The 15,903-nt window shown below is 36.3% G+C and overlaps 1 protein-coding gene across 1 annotated transcript in view; it reads right to left on the bottom strand.

Annotated features, from left to right (window-relative positions):
- Window positions 1-5,139, bottom strand: part of mpped2a (metallophosphoesterase domain containing 2a) — a 60,524-nt gene extending 55,385 nt beyond the window's left edge. Inside the window, exons 1-2 of the mRNA XM_082157710.1 lie at window positions 4,999-5,139; window positions 2,395-2,655 (exon numbers count right to left, since the gene is read on the bottom strand). Of these exons, the coding sequence (XP_082013836.1) occupies window positions 2,395-2,522 (128 nt within the window). The 5' untranslated portion in view covers window positions 2,523-2,655; window positions 4,999-5,139. The remainder of the gene's footprint in view (window positions 1-2,394; window positions 2,656-4,998) is intronic.
- Window positions 5,140-15,903: the final 10,764 nt, after the last annotated feature.

The following is a 15,903-nucleotide window of genomic DNA, read 5'->3' as shown; positions in this document are numbered from 1 at the left end:
GCTTTAGACATTGTTGAATGATGTGCACTGCATTTCCTTTTCTTTCCTTTCAATTAAGTCACCCGAAATCACACAAGCTCCACTAGTCGACGTGACATGGTTAGCACCGGAGCATATGCTTTCTGGTGCTATGAATTTGCTCCACGTAAGGGGAAAAAAGGGCGCGCAGAAGAACGAGGAGGAAAGCTAAACGTGTTAGTTCTCAGCTGGAATACTGCACAGAGGAAAAACGTCTCTTCTGAAGTCCCTCTGTGAGTCCTTAACGAGGGTAATTGCTGTCGATGTGCAGGGGCCATGTACAGAACTGGGTCATGGCCACGATCATCTGAACACACACCGTCTAATGTGTACGTCACGAAATTCCCTGCTAAACCACCTACTCAAGGGCTGCATGAATGAAGTCAACATGAAATCAAAACCGAGCCTATTTCTTAAAACATGTTTTTGGTCTGATTCATCTATACATTCCACGGGAATTTTTTTTTTTGACTTTGTAATCTTTCTCTGAAGCAGCTTTCCTTTTAAGCTGACGCCAGCAAGTCCGCTTAAGTTTCAACCAACTAGCTAGTCTTCTAAAATTTACAGCAAACTATGGTATGAAATTGCCACAAAAAACTCCCAATGGATAAAGCCAAATCCCGTCCTACATTTAATATCCTTTTACTAAGAATTATTTCATGTTACAGAAGGTATAGGTTGTGAAATGCCATTTCACATTGTTAAAAAAATATATATATATATTTTCTTCAGGTCTCGCAACATTTAAATTAACTAGACGAGACTAGACTGGACTAAATCACTGTAGAAAGTCTGGCATACGTAACCAGAGAAATCTGCCAATTTCACCGGAAGGTCCAGTTATTATATTTTGATTATTCATTAAAAGCCCGCCAAAACCAAAAAACACGTTGATAAATTGTTCACAACAAGATCTATAACAGGCATTTAATAAACAACAAGGGTACATTTCCATTTCATGCTGACATTAAGGGCCAGATCAGGTTGAAGAATCTCTTTAAAGTCGTCATGAAATCAAAATTGACCCTATTTACTTGTCTTGTGGTGAACAATTCATCCGTGCAAGTTAATACACAGAAAAAAAATTGTTTGCCGTGGTAATCTTTAATCAAAATCGGAAAATTTGCTTCCGCTCTTGAATGGCGTTCCTTCTCTGATGATGTCAGTTTGACGGCTTGCCTTGAATACCCTTAACCACTCCCCTCCAACCATCAGTCTGCTATGAGCGAGGGATGAAGAGGAGGTGCGCTAAAGTAAAACCCTGCCCTGCTCAATATTCCGTTTCACTTGGAAATACGCCACAACAACACTGAAGTAAAGTCGCTTGCAACTTCCGGACTTTAAAGCAAAGCAAGTCAAAGTGCATGTTGACTAGAAACCCAAAACATGATGAAAAAGGGCCTTTTCTAATCGCCCCCCGTTTCTTCAAGCGAATGTGCAGTTGTGTGTGTTTATGTTCAGCAACGCAAGCCTCTGGTAAACATGATCATTATCTCCCCAATCTAAACAAGCCTTTGCTTTCCCAGAACACACTGCTCTATAAGCAATGAGGTGATTAAGGAGAAAGCAGTGGACGAGAGGACCGCTACTAGAAAGGAATCACAGCCTGCATTGAGGACATTACACTACGGGTGATGCAAACACCAGTGGCTTTAAATAATGATGCAGCCTTTTTAATCTTCATCATGTTACAGCTCAAAAACACTTGCTGTTTTAAAACGGCTCGGTTATACTTTGGCTGAATGGATTGTGCGAAGTTATTGTCCCGTCACACAGACAATGAGAACTGGAGTAATGTAAAAGCTTCGCAAATAACACCATCTTCAATAGTCTAGAAGAGTTAGCCAAAACCGAGATGAATGAATATGCTACCATGAATGTGAATAATGCTCGAAACAGCATGTCTGCTCTTAAGACTTTTTCCTCCAAACCACAAATCACTACACGTGGAGTGAACAATCTGGTTTTATATTGCACATAATGCAGTGCATGAAAATGCATTTGACAAAGCATTCGGTGTACGTTTCACCTGAAATATGTAATACTGTGCCACAGCTGAGGTCAATATTAAAACCAAGAGCCTGAAAATTGTAATAGTAACTATCTATTTCTGTCTGACCCTACAGACCATTATGCTATTAAAGATATCTTGTGTCTGATGCAGTCCAAACCGATTACAAAGTTTGCTTATTCAGGACCAAACACCATGTTAGACATATAAGGCTAGTGCGATACTCCGAGCCTGACAGATTAGGAAAACTAATCTTCACTTCAAAGTGAGCACAAAATAGAATAGCTAAAAACTAAATTGAATCAAAAACAAGAGAAGGCATTAAGAAAAACTGCATTTCTGCGCCATTGTCCCTTGTTACTCACATATGCACGTGTGGCGGTTGAAAGCGGCTCTGGTTAATGTTGTAGTGGGTGAAGGCCTGCGTGGGGTTGGAGCTGTACTCGTCCACCGAGATGGTCACTTTGCCTTGTGACGGCATTCCGTGGGCCATTCTTTCTCCACGTCACACATGAGACACTTCACCAGGACCCTGGAGCGACCCACGCAGTCAGCATCCTTCAGAACCACCACTTAAACACGGAAAAGAACCCTTGATAGTGCCGATGAGGAGGACAAGATACTATCTGTAAAGAAAGAGCGACAGAAAAAGATGCTGTATGAGCAATACAGAAGAAAAAAAAAAGATTTTAAAACAAGGACCAACATGGAAAAGAGCAAATAACTACAAAAATTGTAATTATGTGAAAAATTTGCTTTTGTCTTATTATTTAAGTGTGGATTACTTACTTCTCAAATAAATGTTATAATACCTACACTGTGCATTTGTTACATTAAACAGCTCTTTCTACCTGAAAAATCACTTTTGTTGGTGTTGTCGGGTCATATTTTTGACTTGAATAAAACCGATGTTTCCACATGTAACACACATTTAGGTTACACAAGAAAACATTTCATAACAGTGGATATCAATTCTATTTTCTAGAATACATCTGCTTAAATATCTGTTTTCAGGGAAACATCTCATTTCTAATTATAGTTTATGATATTTTTCATAATATTTCCACTATAAACTTATGATAAAACAACTGAAAGAATGTTATGCTGTAATGATGTCACTCTTGTTATTAAAAACAAACACACAAATTAAAAATTCATGATCACTCATCACGTTGAACTCATGCAAACTCAACATGCACACAAACAGTTATAAACTTGACCAAAACCTAAACATAATGTCTAATGACAGATGAATCTTACAGTGTTTATGATCCAAAACAAATCAATTAAATAGAGCAAAAGTGTTGAGACCAAAACAAAAGAAAACGCTGAGAAACAGAAAGGTGAGCAGTTTTCAAATCTCCAGCTCTTTAGCCATATGGAGGGCCAGTTAAACATGACCAACCCCTGAACTACTCCATCCAAACCTCTCAAAGCTACTTTCATTCACTTACTCAAAATGATGTGTAAACATGTTTACTTTAAAAAACTGTAGTACATTGCTGTCAGTTTGTATTTTATTCTTTGAAAAAAATGCATATAGCCTATTTATATACTGTATATATATATATATGAAAATACAGATTCATTATTTTACTGCATAAATAAAAGCAGTAATAATCACTGAATTTGCTCAGTAACACCTGCCACAGACAATGTTTTTGAGTTTCTTATGAAATAGCCTACTGGTTTACTGCACAAGATTAGCTTTGACACCTTACTCTTAATGAGGCAACCCATTACATTATCACACATCCTAAAGAAATGAGTTAAAGGTGATGCTGGTGTCTCCGTGTTATCTGTACCAGCCAGGCAAGTGCAAAAATCACATTCACAATATTCTACTAAATATTAAAATTTTAAATATGTAAAAGACTGAAGGCATTTAACTGTTAATATGTGATGCAAATGAATTCTGAATGATGTATTTTGTTCTTTTTTTTAATTTATGAATTATTTATGCGTCTTGTATAATTTATGAGTCTTGTTTTCCTGTCCTCTGTTCAATATTTCTGTAGCTTTACTACATATTATTATTATTACCTATTATTTTGCAAAAAGCCTAAATATTTCACTTTTTCATTCAACTGTAACAGACTGTAGTTAATTGTGTTTACTGTAATTAAATCTACAGTAGCCTACTGTACAAATGAAATAGTACAAATGACAAAATAATTAGAAACAAGTTCATAATAAGTACTATCATTTAGGCTACATTATACGGTATTCTATAAACTTCCGTTTTTAAAAACAAAATTAGTATGGAATAAAGTATTTCCCTGTCACGTACATATGTAATTAAGTTATTTTAATATTTTATGTCAAACTATTTACACTAATTTACAAATAACTCCACGGGTAATATACCAATTTGTTTCAAGTAAAAAAAAAATAAAAAAAATTGAAAAAATTGAAAATGCCCAATTTTGCATAAAACTATAATCATCCTCATTACTCCACATATTATGCACACAAAAAATCGCTTTCCTCACCTCAGCTAGCTAGCAACCACTAGCTTAGCTGCGTAAAAATCTGCCGTTCCGTTTAATAAATAACGTCTACATACGCGCGTGATATTTATTTGCGCTCAACTCTACTGCTTCCGGCTGAACAATGCGAGGGAACGATCAAAATAAAGGTTGGAAATCATGTCTCAAGTGCAGGCTACACTCTTTAGAGAGAGAGAGCAAAAGAGATCAAGTTGAACCTACATCACCCCGTCTACAATATCTCCGACATTTCGAGTAAAAACACGCAAACTCGTGTGTAAATGTGTCTAACACACTCGCCGCGGAGGGTGATCGTTCCCCGGGTGAGTGGCCGCGCTGACACCGCCGCTCAATGACAAGCCACCTCTAACCCTTTTGTGTCTTTTTTTTTTTTTTTTTTTACTCCCTGTCTAAGCGTACATTTACAAGCTGCATAACACACAAGAAGAAGCTGAAAGCGTCTCTTTCTCTCTCGCCCACCTCTAAAGATGTTGCTCCATGCACGCCGGGGAATGCAGATGTCGGTAGCCGAAGAGGTGGCACTCGGAGCCGGGCAGGGGCAGGACCCTCGACCCTTGGAGACCCTCCGGCGAGCTGACGGAGACACGCGGGAAAAGCAGCGCAGGCAGGCGGCGAGCCTCGCTCTGACTGGCGGAGAGGGGGAGTGAGTCTAGACCGCAGTGGAGGAAGAAAGGACTGCCACTGGGGTCAGAGAGCAGCGACGAGAGCATAGCCTCCGTACTAGCATGGCGGAGCGAGTATGTGTGTGTGGTTACTCCTCCCCTCCCTCAAAAGAGTCTGCCATGATATGCGTTCACACGTGGAGAGGAGAGACCCTCTTCTCCTGCTTATTTTCGCGTCTTTCTGCAGCGTCCTTTGTTTTGAGGGTTACATTTTATTGCAGTGTTTTAAGCAAACCTGAGAGGACCTAAACTACCTTGAGGAAGTGCTCATTTAGTTTTCATTTTAAAGAAGACACCATGATTTGCTTTACACTGTGTGGAAGAGCCGTGGGTCGGGGTCTTTGTTTCTGTCAAAATCAAGTGATGTTTGCAAAGTTTTTAGTCTGTGACTGACTGAAAAGGGTCTTGCTTTCATTTATTTTGTAGGGTGAAGTCAGGTAAAATGGGCTACTTTTTTGATGAATTATCTACAGCCACATTCTCCATACTGTTATTTGTGTGGAATATCAGGTCCATTCTGTCATTTAATGTTGAAAATATGTAACAAAAAAACCCAAGAGTTATTTCAATATCCCAACACTCTTGTGTTAATGGTAAAATGTGAAACAGAGAATTTAACCCTCTTTTCATTGGATACAATTATTTCTGATCTGAAGGCAGGAGGAACTGGAAATTGCCATAGTAGTCTTTTCTTCCTATTGTGATATATCTAGTGAAATGGCATTTCGAACAAGAAAAAATGTTTGGAGGGACTTGATTTTTTTCATGGGGAATTGATTGGATGGTTGTGGTTTGCTATTGGTCAAACTCATGTGAGTTACAGGTTGTTCCGCACCCACGCCAGTAAACGTGTAATCAGAGAAGAGATGTCACTGCAAGTTATTTTGATTAACCATTATGAGGGCACATGAATGTAAAATACATAAAATGAAATGCACGGATAAATGATTTATGATAATCACTGCAATATTCCATAAAAATAATAATAGTCAATTTTGATTTCATTGTGACTTTAATTTATAACACCATTATAGGACATGCATTACGACATATCAATTAAATGTGTTAAATGTATGTGAGCGGCAGGTTCAGTTTGTTGGACTTGTGGGTGTCAGAATAAGAATAATATATAGAATAAAAAAAAAAACTACTTCTGCTAAAACTCAACTAGTGTGTATAGGTGTGTGAGACAGAGAAATTAGTGTAGAGCTCTAAAGAACAACTGCAAATAGAAAATCTTTTAATGTTTTAATGAAAGAAACCATCAATATATATATAAAAAATCAGGTCATAAATGAACTTAGTGGCCCATTTTATCTGACATTTGATTTAGCAACTTTATATGGGATTGTTTTGAAAATCTCAGCATTTTTTTTCTTCTAGTTGAGACAATCAAATGACATCATTCTTGATGCTTTTTAGATGTTCAAGTGGTCTGTACATCCATTTAATTTGACAATTTAAGTTTTAATTAGCATGCCAGAGCATTGAAATTGGATTAATCAAGGATTTTAACCTTACAGTTTAGGTCATAAACTTTGTGGCCCAATTTATCTAAAATTTGATTTAGAAACTTTATACGTGTAGATTATATATTAGATGTTCAGTTAGTGCTTTGTAAATATAAACCTCATAATTTGTTGCAATAAGCATGTCGACTTGATCTTAAGCTTTTCCCATTCAGCATCCTACCTTGGAAAACTCAAACCAATCACACATGTCAAATATTATTATGGCAAAATCATTTGCAGTGATTGAATATAAAATTTTAAAAGAAAATAAGACTCCAATCTTACCTGGCAGCCTGTTCAGATCTCTGAATGCCATATCCAAAATAAGGCCCTTATTGTCTCTAAAAAATCATGGCATGGTTAATTCAAAATGAGTAATTACTCAGAATGAAAGCTTTTAATTTTGCATTTAGTTTTGTGTGCTTTCAATACCGAAATCACACTAAATCCATTGCTAAGTTAAATGATGGCATTGGACACTGTGTGTCACCGTTACCTGTGTCCCGCAAGAAGGATCTTTGAAATGTGGATTTTTCACTGACATGTTTCAATTTTCACAAACCCTCACACAGACAAACCTTTCACAACTAAGCAACATTTCTATTTGACTTTTCTCTAATCTCTGGAAAATGTGTTTTCATCGACTAGCCAGCGGGCAATAATGTGAAGGCAGGGTGGGAATTTTATTTGCGGAGAGCGCCGTTAAACACTGCACCATCATTTTTTCCCCTGCCTGCACGAGAGAGAGAGAGAGAGAGAGAGAGAGAGAGAGAGAGAGAGAGAGAGAGAGAGAGAGAGAGAGAGAGATGATAGATACAGCTTCAAATGTCAATGAAGAAATGGCCTCTGACATGAATGTTTTATTCAGTCTCCTTCCCCTGATCACATCTATACAATAGAAAATGTAAATGTTATGCAGAATGCTTAAAAAATTCACTATATATTTTATGACCTTCTATAAAAGAGGGGCAAAATGACTCCATGAAAATGATAATGGAATAAAAGCCATATTAACCGGGAGGGTGGGATAGATTCTGTGTGACGAGAGGTGGGTGATTTTCACTTAACCCAAATCTAGCAGCAGGGGCACAAGGGGCTCTCGGATAGATTGCTATCAAGTTGCTATCACTGGACAAACAGGCGCACAGCTTTTTGTCGATCACACATATTACTGTGGAAATCAGAACAATAGGGAACTAAAAACAGTAAGAGAAAAATAAAACAATTGGATTTCATATGATATTTCACTGCATGACTGGCTGAATTAATTTCAGTCAAACGATTCATTTTTTTAATCTAAAATAATTAAAACATGAAATTTTAAACAATTATGTAATACATGGGGAAAAAACTATCTGAGAACATTCCTATTCACCTATTCAAGGAAGCACATAACCTGCATCTTTGTTAATCCGAAATCGCATACTTCCCTACTATATAGTAGGTGAAAAACAGTATGTGACAAAAGAAGTATGCCAGAATTCACAGTATTCATAAAAGAGTAGGCAAAGATTACCCGGATGACCCACTGCTTCCAGCAATGCATGCATTCAATGGACACTATACTAACCCATGAGGCCAAGGGAGAGGGTTTGTGAATGTCAATGAAGCGACACAACTGAAGCTATAGGTAACATGATGAGGACAGCATGATGGATGTAGTACGTCCAGATTACTTTCATACACACATGCATACTATAGAGAACATACTTTTTTAGCGATCATGAAGTACCTGAAGACAGTATGCGATTTTGAACGCAGCCTTTTTTTCTTTTTCTTTTTTCTTTTTTCTAGCCAGTCACCTGAGCCACAAAAGGTCACATGTCTAATCATTCTGGAGCCAAAATGACATCATGATGGCACTGATTTGACTGATGTCTGAATGCACACAAAACCCTTCAATAGTGACAGCACTCTTAAAAAATAAAGGTTCCAAAGGAGGGTTTCGCCATAGAAGAACCATTTTTTGGTTCCCCAAAGAACCTTTCAGTGATCAGTTCATAAAAGAACAAATTTTCTTAGTGTGAAGAACTATTTAATAATCTAATTTCCTATCTTTTTCCATAATGAAATATTTGCAATGTTGCCTGCAAAAAATGACTTCTTCAGAATACACAGCTAATTTTAAATGGCCATCCGTTGAGAACCAATATGGTGTCATTACATTATGTACCAGCAGGGGCTGACTGCCCGATCCTAAGCAGCCAAACACTGAACTGTACATGCTTGATATCCATCAGAGACTGGCTCTGACTTCCGGCAACTAGCGTCGTCTTGTCCAGACTGCAAATATGTGCAAAAATCTGGGAAAATGTTGTATAGTGCAGCCTTTACAAATGGGGAACATCTACATCTTCATAGTACACAATGCCAAGTTAAAAGTATAAACTAAAAAATCATTTAAAACATAAAATACATGTTAACATTTATTATAATCTTGACTTCCAACAATGAAACAATATTTACATGTTGATATATGTACAACATTTTAGTACATTAACACTACCATTCCAAAGGTCACCAAAAATAAATTAATACTTTTATTCAGAAATAACATAAAATCGGATCTAAAGTGGCAGTGAAGACTTCAAATGCTGTTCTTTTGAACTTTCATTAAAGAATCCTGGAAAAATATGTACATCATTGTTTCTACAAAAATATTAAGCAGCACGGCTGTTTTTAACATTCAGGATCATGTGACATTGAAGATGATGCTGAAAAATGCTTTTTGTACTATATTTTTGATCAAATAAATGCAGCCTTAGTGGCGAGTATAAGAAACTTCTTTCAAAAACATCGAAAAAACTAACTTTTGTACTGTAGTAGGCCCTATATTTGTAAAATATCAGGTTCCATTTGAAAAGTTGAACCCAGGTCTTTCGGTTATTATAGCTTTGACAGCTCTGCGCCTGTGGGTCCAAAGGTGGAGGCTACAAGTATTACCTTTCCTTAGTCATGGAGAACTGGAGCACTGATCAGGGTGAGAACTAACAGCGTCACAATGCTGCTTCTACAATACGTGGATTGACCTCTTGTCATGTTTTGACAGGGTTTTCAAAGGTCTGTTGTTCTGTAACAGTAGGCCAACATCTTATAAAGACAGCTCTCATGATGTTGAAGTTGCTCTTTCACTAAGTTGCAACTGGCATTCAAACAAAACACCTTATCCTCTTCACACAAGAGTGGATGGACGGGCGATTTTTTTTTTATCCAGAGTAAAGTTGATTCTCTTCAAAGATGCTGAACTGTCAATCCCATCTTTCCCCTGCGCTAATGCTAAACCAGAGAGATGGATCAATCACTCCATCTTCCCTCTCTCTCCCAATCGCCTCGGAAAGTGTGACAAAACAAGAAAGAACAGAAAAGTTGTTTATTGTAGAGACGGGATATTGACAGCAACTAAGATGTGAAACAAAGACAGCTCGACATGTTTGAAGGCATAGAAAAAGTCCAAGTTTGGGCTATGAAAGAGAACAAGGAGAAACATCTAATGAGGTGAATTTCACAAAATCCGTCTGACCCAATTTACCCATTTTTAAAACACAGAAAATGCATAAAGAAAATATGATTTATAATATTAAAAATATGTTTTTATAATATTACCTCAATCCCTAAAATACTTTTTCTTTATATAAAAAAATACAGTTTAAATAAAAGTATTTAATTGCTAAGTACATAATGGAAGCATGATGCATTTATGCTGATTTTATTTTTTTTTTAAATCATATAAAATTTTTTTTTATAGATTTTTATAGCAAGAATCTGTCAAAATACGTAGAAATAACATTTAATAACCAAACTCTCAGGGAAACCACCAAACACTCACGGCTTACATTGACGATAACAGACAAAGACTGAAGGAGAACACAAGGTATAAATACACAGAGACTAACAAGATAACTAATGAGGTGATTGACAATGCACAGGTGATAGACATGACTAATTAAAACAATCATGGAGGTCACAGGACTGAACCAAAAACACAATGAAGGGGGGAAACACATCATACATGTAACATAATCTGCTTAATTGATATGATAAAACACATTAATAGAATATATAATACTAAAAGAAACAACTTAATTGACATTAAAATATAATAATAATAATATAAAATATCTTGATATTAATTAATTTAATTAAGTAATGAGGTGATTGACAATTAATGCACAGGTGATAGACATGACTAATTAGAACAATCATGGAACACTAGGCCACACATAAAAATATTACATTAAAATATAATAATAATAATATAAAATATCTTAATATTCCTACAATAGACTTAATTTTCTTCATACACAATATAATTCCTTGTTATTTTGGCTTGGTCTTTGACAATCTGGACAAAAGAGTATGTGTAATCATGCTGGCATCTGACGAAACATTCATTTTAGTCAGTGGTGAACCAACCGTGTTTTTACTACATGATGGCCATATATATACACGTGCAATCTAATGCATTTAGACTTTATGGCCTCAGATATACCACATGAAATGGTCTCTGATGTGAATAATGCATGTGAATCATGAATATATGTATATATTGTTTAGCTTTAGATAGAAGTGTGTGATATATCTGGACCATGAAGTCTTTGCTTTAGCAGCACAGTTTCATTGCTTTCCACCCTGCTGTGGTTGTTGATGGTGTTTTGCTCTGAGAATTGTGTGTGTGCGGCATGCGATGTTTGTCTCTGTAGCGTCTTTATTTCACTCTTTGTCAAACATTCATTCTCATCCCTCTCAATCACTCAACAGGCCTGCAATGAAACACACAAGGCTGACGTCTTATTTGTCCCCAATAATCAAATAAATCAGACTGCAGGCCCATGCACTCTATGATTGCACATTATATTTTGAAAGGAACAAATATGAAAACCAATTTGATTTAGAACGCATTAATTATATTTTAACAGTCTCCCCATATTCAACGAGAAAAGAGAAATCATGGGTGCCGTTAAGCCTATTGAGAGGCTTGATGTTCTCGGGCTCTCGGTTCTAATGAAATTTCAGACTCATTTGGAATGAAAGCAAACAAACCGCACTGTTTAATTTCTTGAAAGCTCAGAGCTCTCAGTTGTTTGGATGAACGTTAGAGCTATTTGGCCACATGAACGCTGCGGTGACTAAGGTTTGGCAGAGACAACCGGAGTGAATCCCCCTAAATTATAAATGATTTGTCAGGTAACCTAAAACAATGTGCTTTGTGTAGAACCATCTAAGTGATCTGATTTTATTCAAGGAATTTTTTTTTCTTCTATTATTAATGTTAATATAAATGTGACTTTGTGTACATTTAAATGGCAAATTCCAATCGGAAGAGCATCCCTGTGCCCTACTCACTCCGAAGGTTATATCACAGCACTTTTCACAGTGTGCCAAACCATAATTCATCAATCAGCAACCAGCTCCACATTTATCAGAAATTATAAGTAAATGATTACTTATCTCATGAAGCATGGCATAATCTAATAGAAACAGTACAATATAAATCTATTGACTTATAGTCATCAATTATCAGTATAAAATTTATTTAAAAAACTTGAAATAAAATCTTGAAATATATACAACTGTTAAAACATTTGGGGGCATTACATTTAAAAAAAAGTCATTAATACTTTATTCAGCAAGGATGCATTAAATGGATCAAAAGTGACAATAAAGACATTTGTAATTTTACAAAATATTTCTATTTAAAAAACAACTGTTCTTTTGAACTTTCTATTCACGGTTTCCACAAAAATATGAAGCAGCGGAACTGTTTTCAACATTGATAATAATATGAAATGTTTATTGAGCAGCAAATCAGCATATTAGAATGATTTATGAATGATCATGTGACACTGAAGACTGGAGTAATGATGCTGAAAATTCAGCTTTGATCACAAGAATAAATTAGCCTACATTTTGAAATATATACAAAAAGTTATTTTAAATTACAATAACATTTCACAATATTACTGCACACTTATATTTATGCTATTTTGCACGCTGACAGTGCCTTCGGTATTTGAGCTTTCTTCAGGATTATGGGTAACGGGTTAAACTGTTAACATCTATAGTTGGGAGATACCAAAAAACTATGGACATCACAATCACAAGTTCAGGAATGACTCCTTTTGCACACACAGAATGATACTAAAAGGGATTCACACCTCTTTAGTTTTGGTTCTGTACACTTTATGTGGATTCAATTTAGTCATGGTTGTCATTCAGTGGAAAATTCGAAACAGAACTACTTCCTGTGTGGCATATTTACTCTATCTCTGCTTCCATTTACCAATTGCTCCATCACTACACAGCATCTGTCTCTATCTCCTTCCCTTCCCCCATCCTTCCTCTCTTCCCACTTCCATTTAACTCTCTATTCCATCTCGAGAGGAGATGGTAGATGGTCTCTTCATTATGTGGAACACAGACAGCGTGATTGTGTGTGTGCGGAATGAGTGAGAGCCAGTCGAGTACATGCAATGTTTTATATCCTGTCAATGGCATTCCTAGTTGCTGTCCCGTGGCCATGATTTACCATGTTTTAGCCAACTCCTCACTGCAGAGCTATTTCCCGCCCCTCTTCGCCTGCTTCCAATTCATCTCTATTTCTTTTCTCACTCTGTCTGTCATATTTTGGAGCTAGAGAGCTATTCATAGCGCTTTCGTGAAAGCATTCCTGGGTCATTCCTGCAATTTGAACTCTAAATTATTTTTTTATTATTTTATGTTTGTATTTCTTTTACTTCAGAGACATTTTAAATAAATTGATTATTTACATAAAGGCAAGAAAATGAATGAATGCATAACAGGATGGAAATTAAGAGCTGAAGTTAGCCTTTGAAAAATTAGGGATTGTTTAACAAATATGTTGACTTGATTTTGCTATCTTTTAAATACAAAGTTCTGTCATGAAACTCTAGATAGTGCAGGCTATAGGTCCTTAACTCAATTAGTTAGCAATCACATCGTTATCTACATAGCGCAGCTGATTGGTTGCTGTTGTGCTTTCAGAAACCCTCCACCTTCCCCAGCTCCACCTGTATTGATCTGCTATGGGGGTTATTTCATGTATGTTTTGTTATGTCATATTTTACATGCTCACTGCAGCATGTCTGTGAATGTATCGGCAGTAGCAAGTCTATGTAGTTGCTCTGCAGCAGCAGTAGCAACGTAGCAGATCTATTCTGCCAAGACCAAATAAATGAACACTGCCATATTCATTACAATGTCAATCATGACAGAAATATTCTTTTGAAATGTTGATATCATACAGATTTCTGTAATGTTATCTAGCTGGATGGAATGTGAAATACCAACTAATGCAAAAGAAAAACCTTCAGAATTCATAAAAAAATTGCTAGGACTAATGTTGTTTTCACACCAAAATGATGTCTTTACGGCACTGTTAAATAATGGGATGGAAAGTGAAATATGGACACCTTTTATAGGACAAACCAATAAAATTATTACTTTCAAAAATAATAATTTTATAAGTTAATGTATATAGAATCTTGTTTAACGGTAAGATACAGTTTAAAATAAATAATACATAGTTACATGTACATATAAGAAAGTCACAATTATGAGAAAAAGTTGCAATTGTGAGAAATAAAGTTATCTTGTAATATATAAAGTCACACTTACCTTCCACACATAGCATCTGAAAACAAAATGGCAACATTTAAAAAAAAATGTATGCATTTGGCACTCGCTTTTAAGAAGAATTATACTGCATTCAATGTATCAAAAATTATAATGGAATGAACTCCTCGTCCCACGAAGCATGGCATAATCAAATCAGAAACAGTACGATATAAAAGTATTGTTTAATATAATTTTATTGCAAAAAAAAAACTGCACTACTGTTCAAAAGTTTAGGATCAGTAAGATTTTTTAAAGGATTTCGAAAGACGTCTCTTCTGTGCACCAAGGCTGCAGTAATTTATTCCTGTGATGCAAAACTGAATTTTCAGCATCATTACTCCAGTTTTCAGTGTCACATGATCCTTCAGAAATCATTCTAATAAGCTGATTTGCTGCTCAAGAAGCATTTTATCCAAGACGACTCTGCATATTGAAAATAAATTAAATGATATGAGTCTCATCTTCAATTATTGTGGATATTTCATCTCATCTATTAAGACAAATTTACTGAAGATATGAAAACGCGCCTCCTAGTGAGAATGACCCTCCTCAGTCCTTCGGTCCAATCAGATCTTCTACTGGACCCGAGAAGCAGATTACTGAAATACATGAAAAGCCTGTTTATGATTTACAGTACAAAACATATATCTCGCATGCACAAAAAGATAAATGAAAAAGAGAGAGAGCGCTGATAAGTTGCTGGAGATGTGTTTATGTGCGTGGGCAAAAACTGAGAGCGGGAAGGGAAAGAAGCAGACAAATAAAGTCTGTCTGTTAAATTGATGACCTCATGTATCTGTGGCACACGCCTCTGTAGCGTCTCAAAACCTCAGGGCCATTGCACACAATCAAATTCTGCCGCTCACTGATGTGTTACATCTGGACTTATAGCGCTGCTCTGCCTTGCTTTCTCACACACACAAACACTCGCATGCTGTCAGTTCAAACAGCCACAATAAATACAGATGACATGAAAGAATCACAAAGACAAGCAAAGAACAACATGCATGTGTGTATAGTTTACAATATTATTTACCTTGTAATGTAGCTGCAGCTCATGTTTCCAATCACTCACTCAGCAGCGGCTCTTACAATAGTATAATTTTCACCTTGATGTGGGAGGCTGTAGTTTTTCTTATGGATTTGCTGAAAAGACATATATTTTTAAGAGTTTTTGTTCAGAGGGAATGAAACACATGCAAAAGCTGCAGCTGGAGCTGAGATACATGAATACATTGATATGTTTTATACACTACTGTATAGTGTGTGTGTGTGTGTGTGTGTGTGGCAGGTACACCCTATGTTATGGAGACAAAATGTCCCCACAAGGATGGCAATATCCGAAATCCTTGTCCTTGTGGGGAAATGTTTTGGTCCCCATGAGGAAAACAGCTCATATATCATATACTAAGAGATGTTTTTTGAAAATGTAAAAATGCAGAAGGTTTTCTGTGATGGGTAGGTTTGGGGTTAGGGTCAGTGTGTAAGGGGATAGAATATACAGTTTGTGTAGAATAAAAATCATTATTTCCTGTAGCTCAAACAGTATAGAGCGT

This window comes from Leuciscus leuciscus (assembly GCF_965113295.1).
Source record: "Leuciscus leuciscus genome assembly, chromosome: 2".
In the NCBI taxonomy this organism is placed as follows: domain Eukaryota; kingdom Metazoa; phylum Chordata; class Actinopteri; order Cypriniformes; family Leuciscidae; genus Leuciscus; species Leuciscus leuciscus.
The sequence above is the reverse complement of the archived record's forward strand: the minus strand, read 5'-3'. Positions and strand labels throughout refer to the sequence as shown.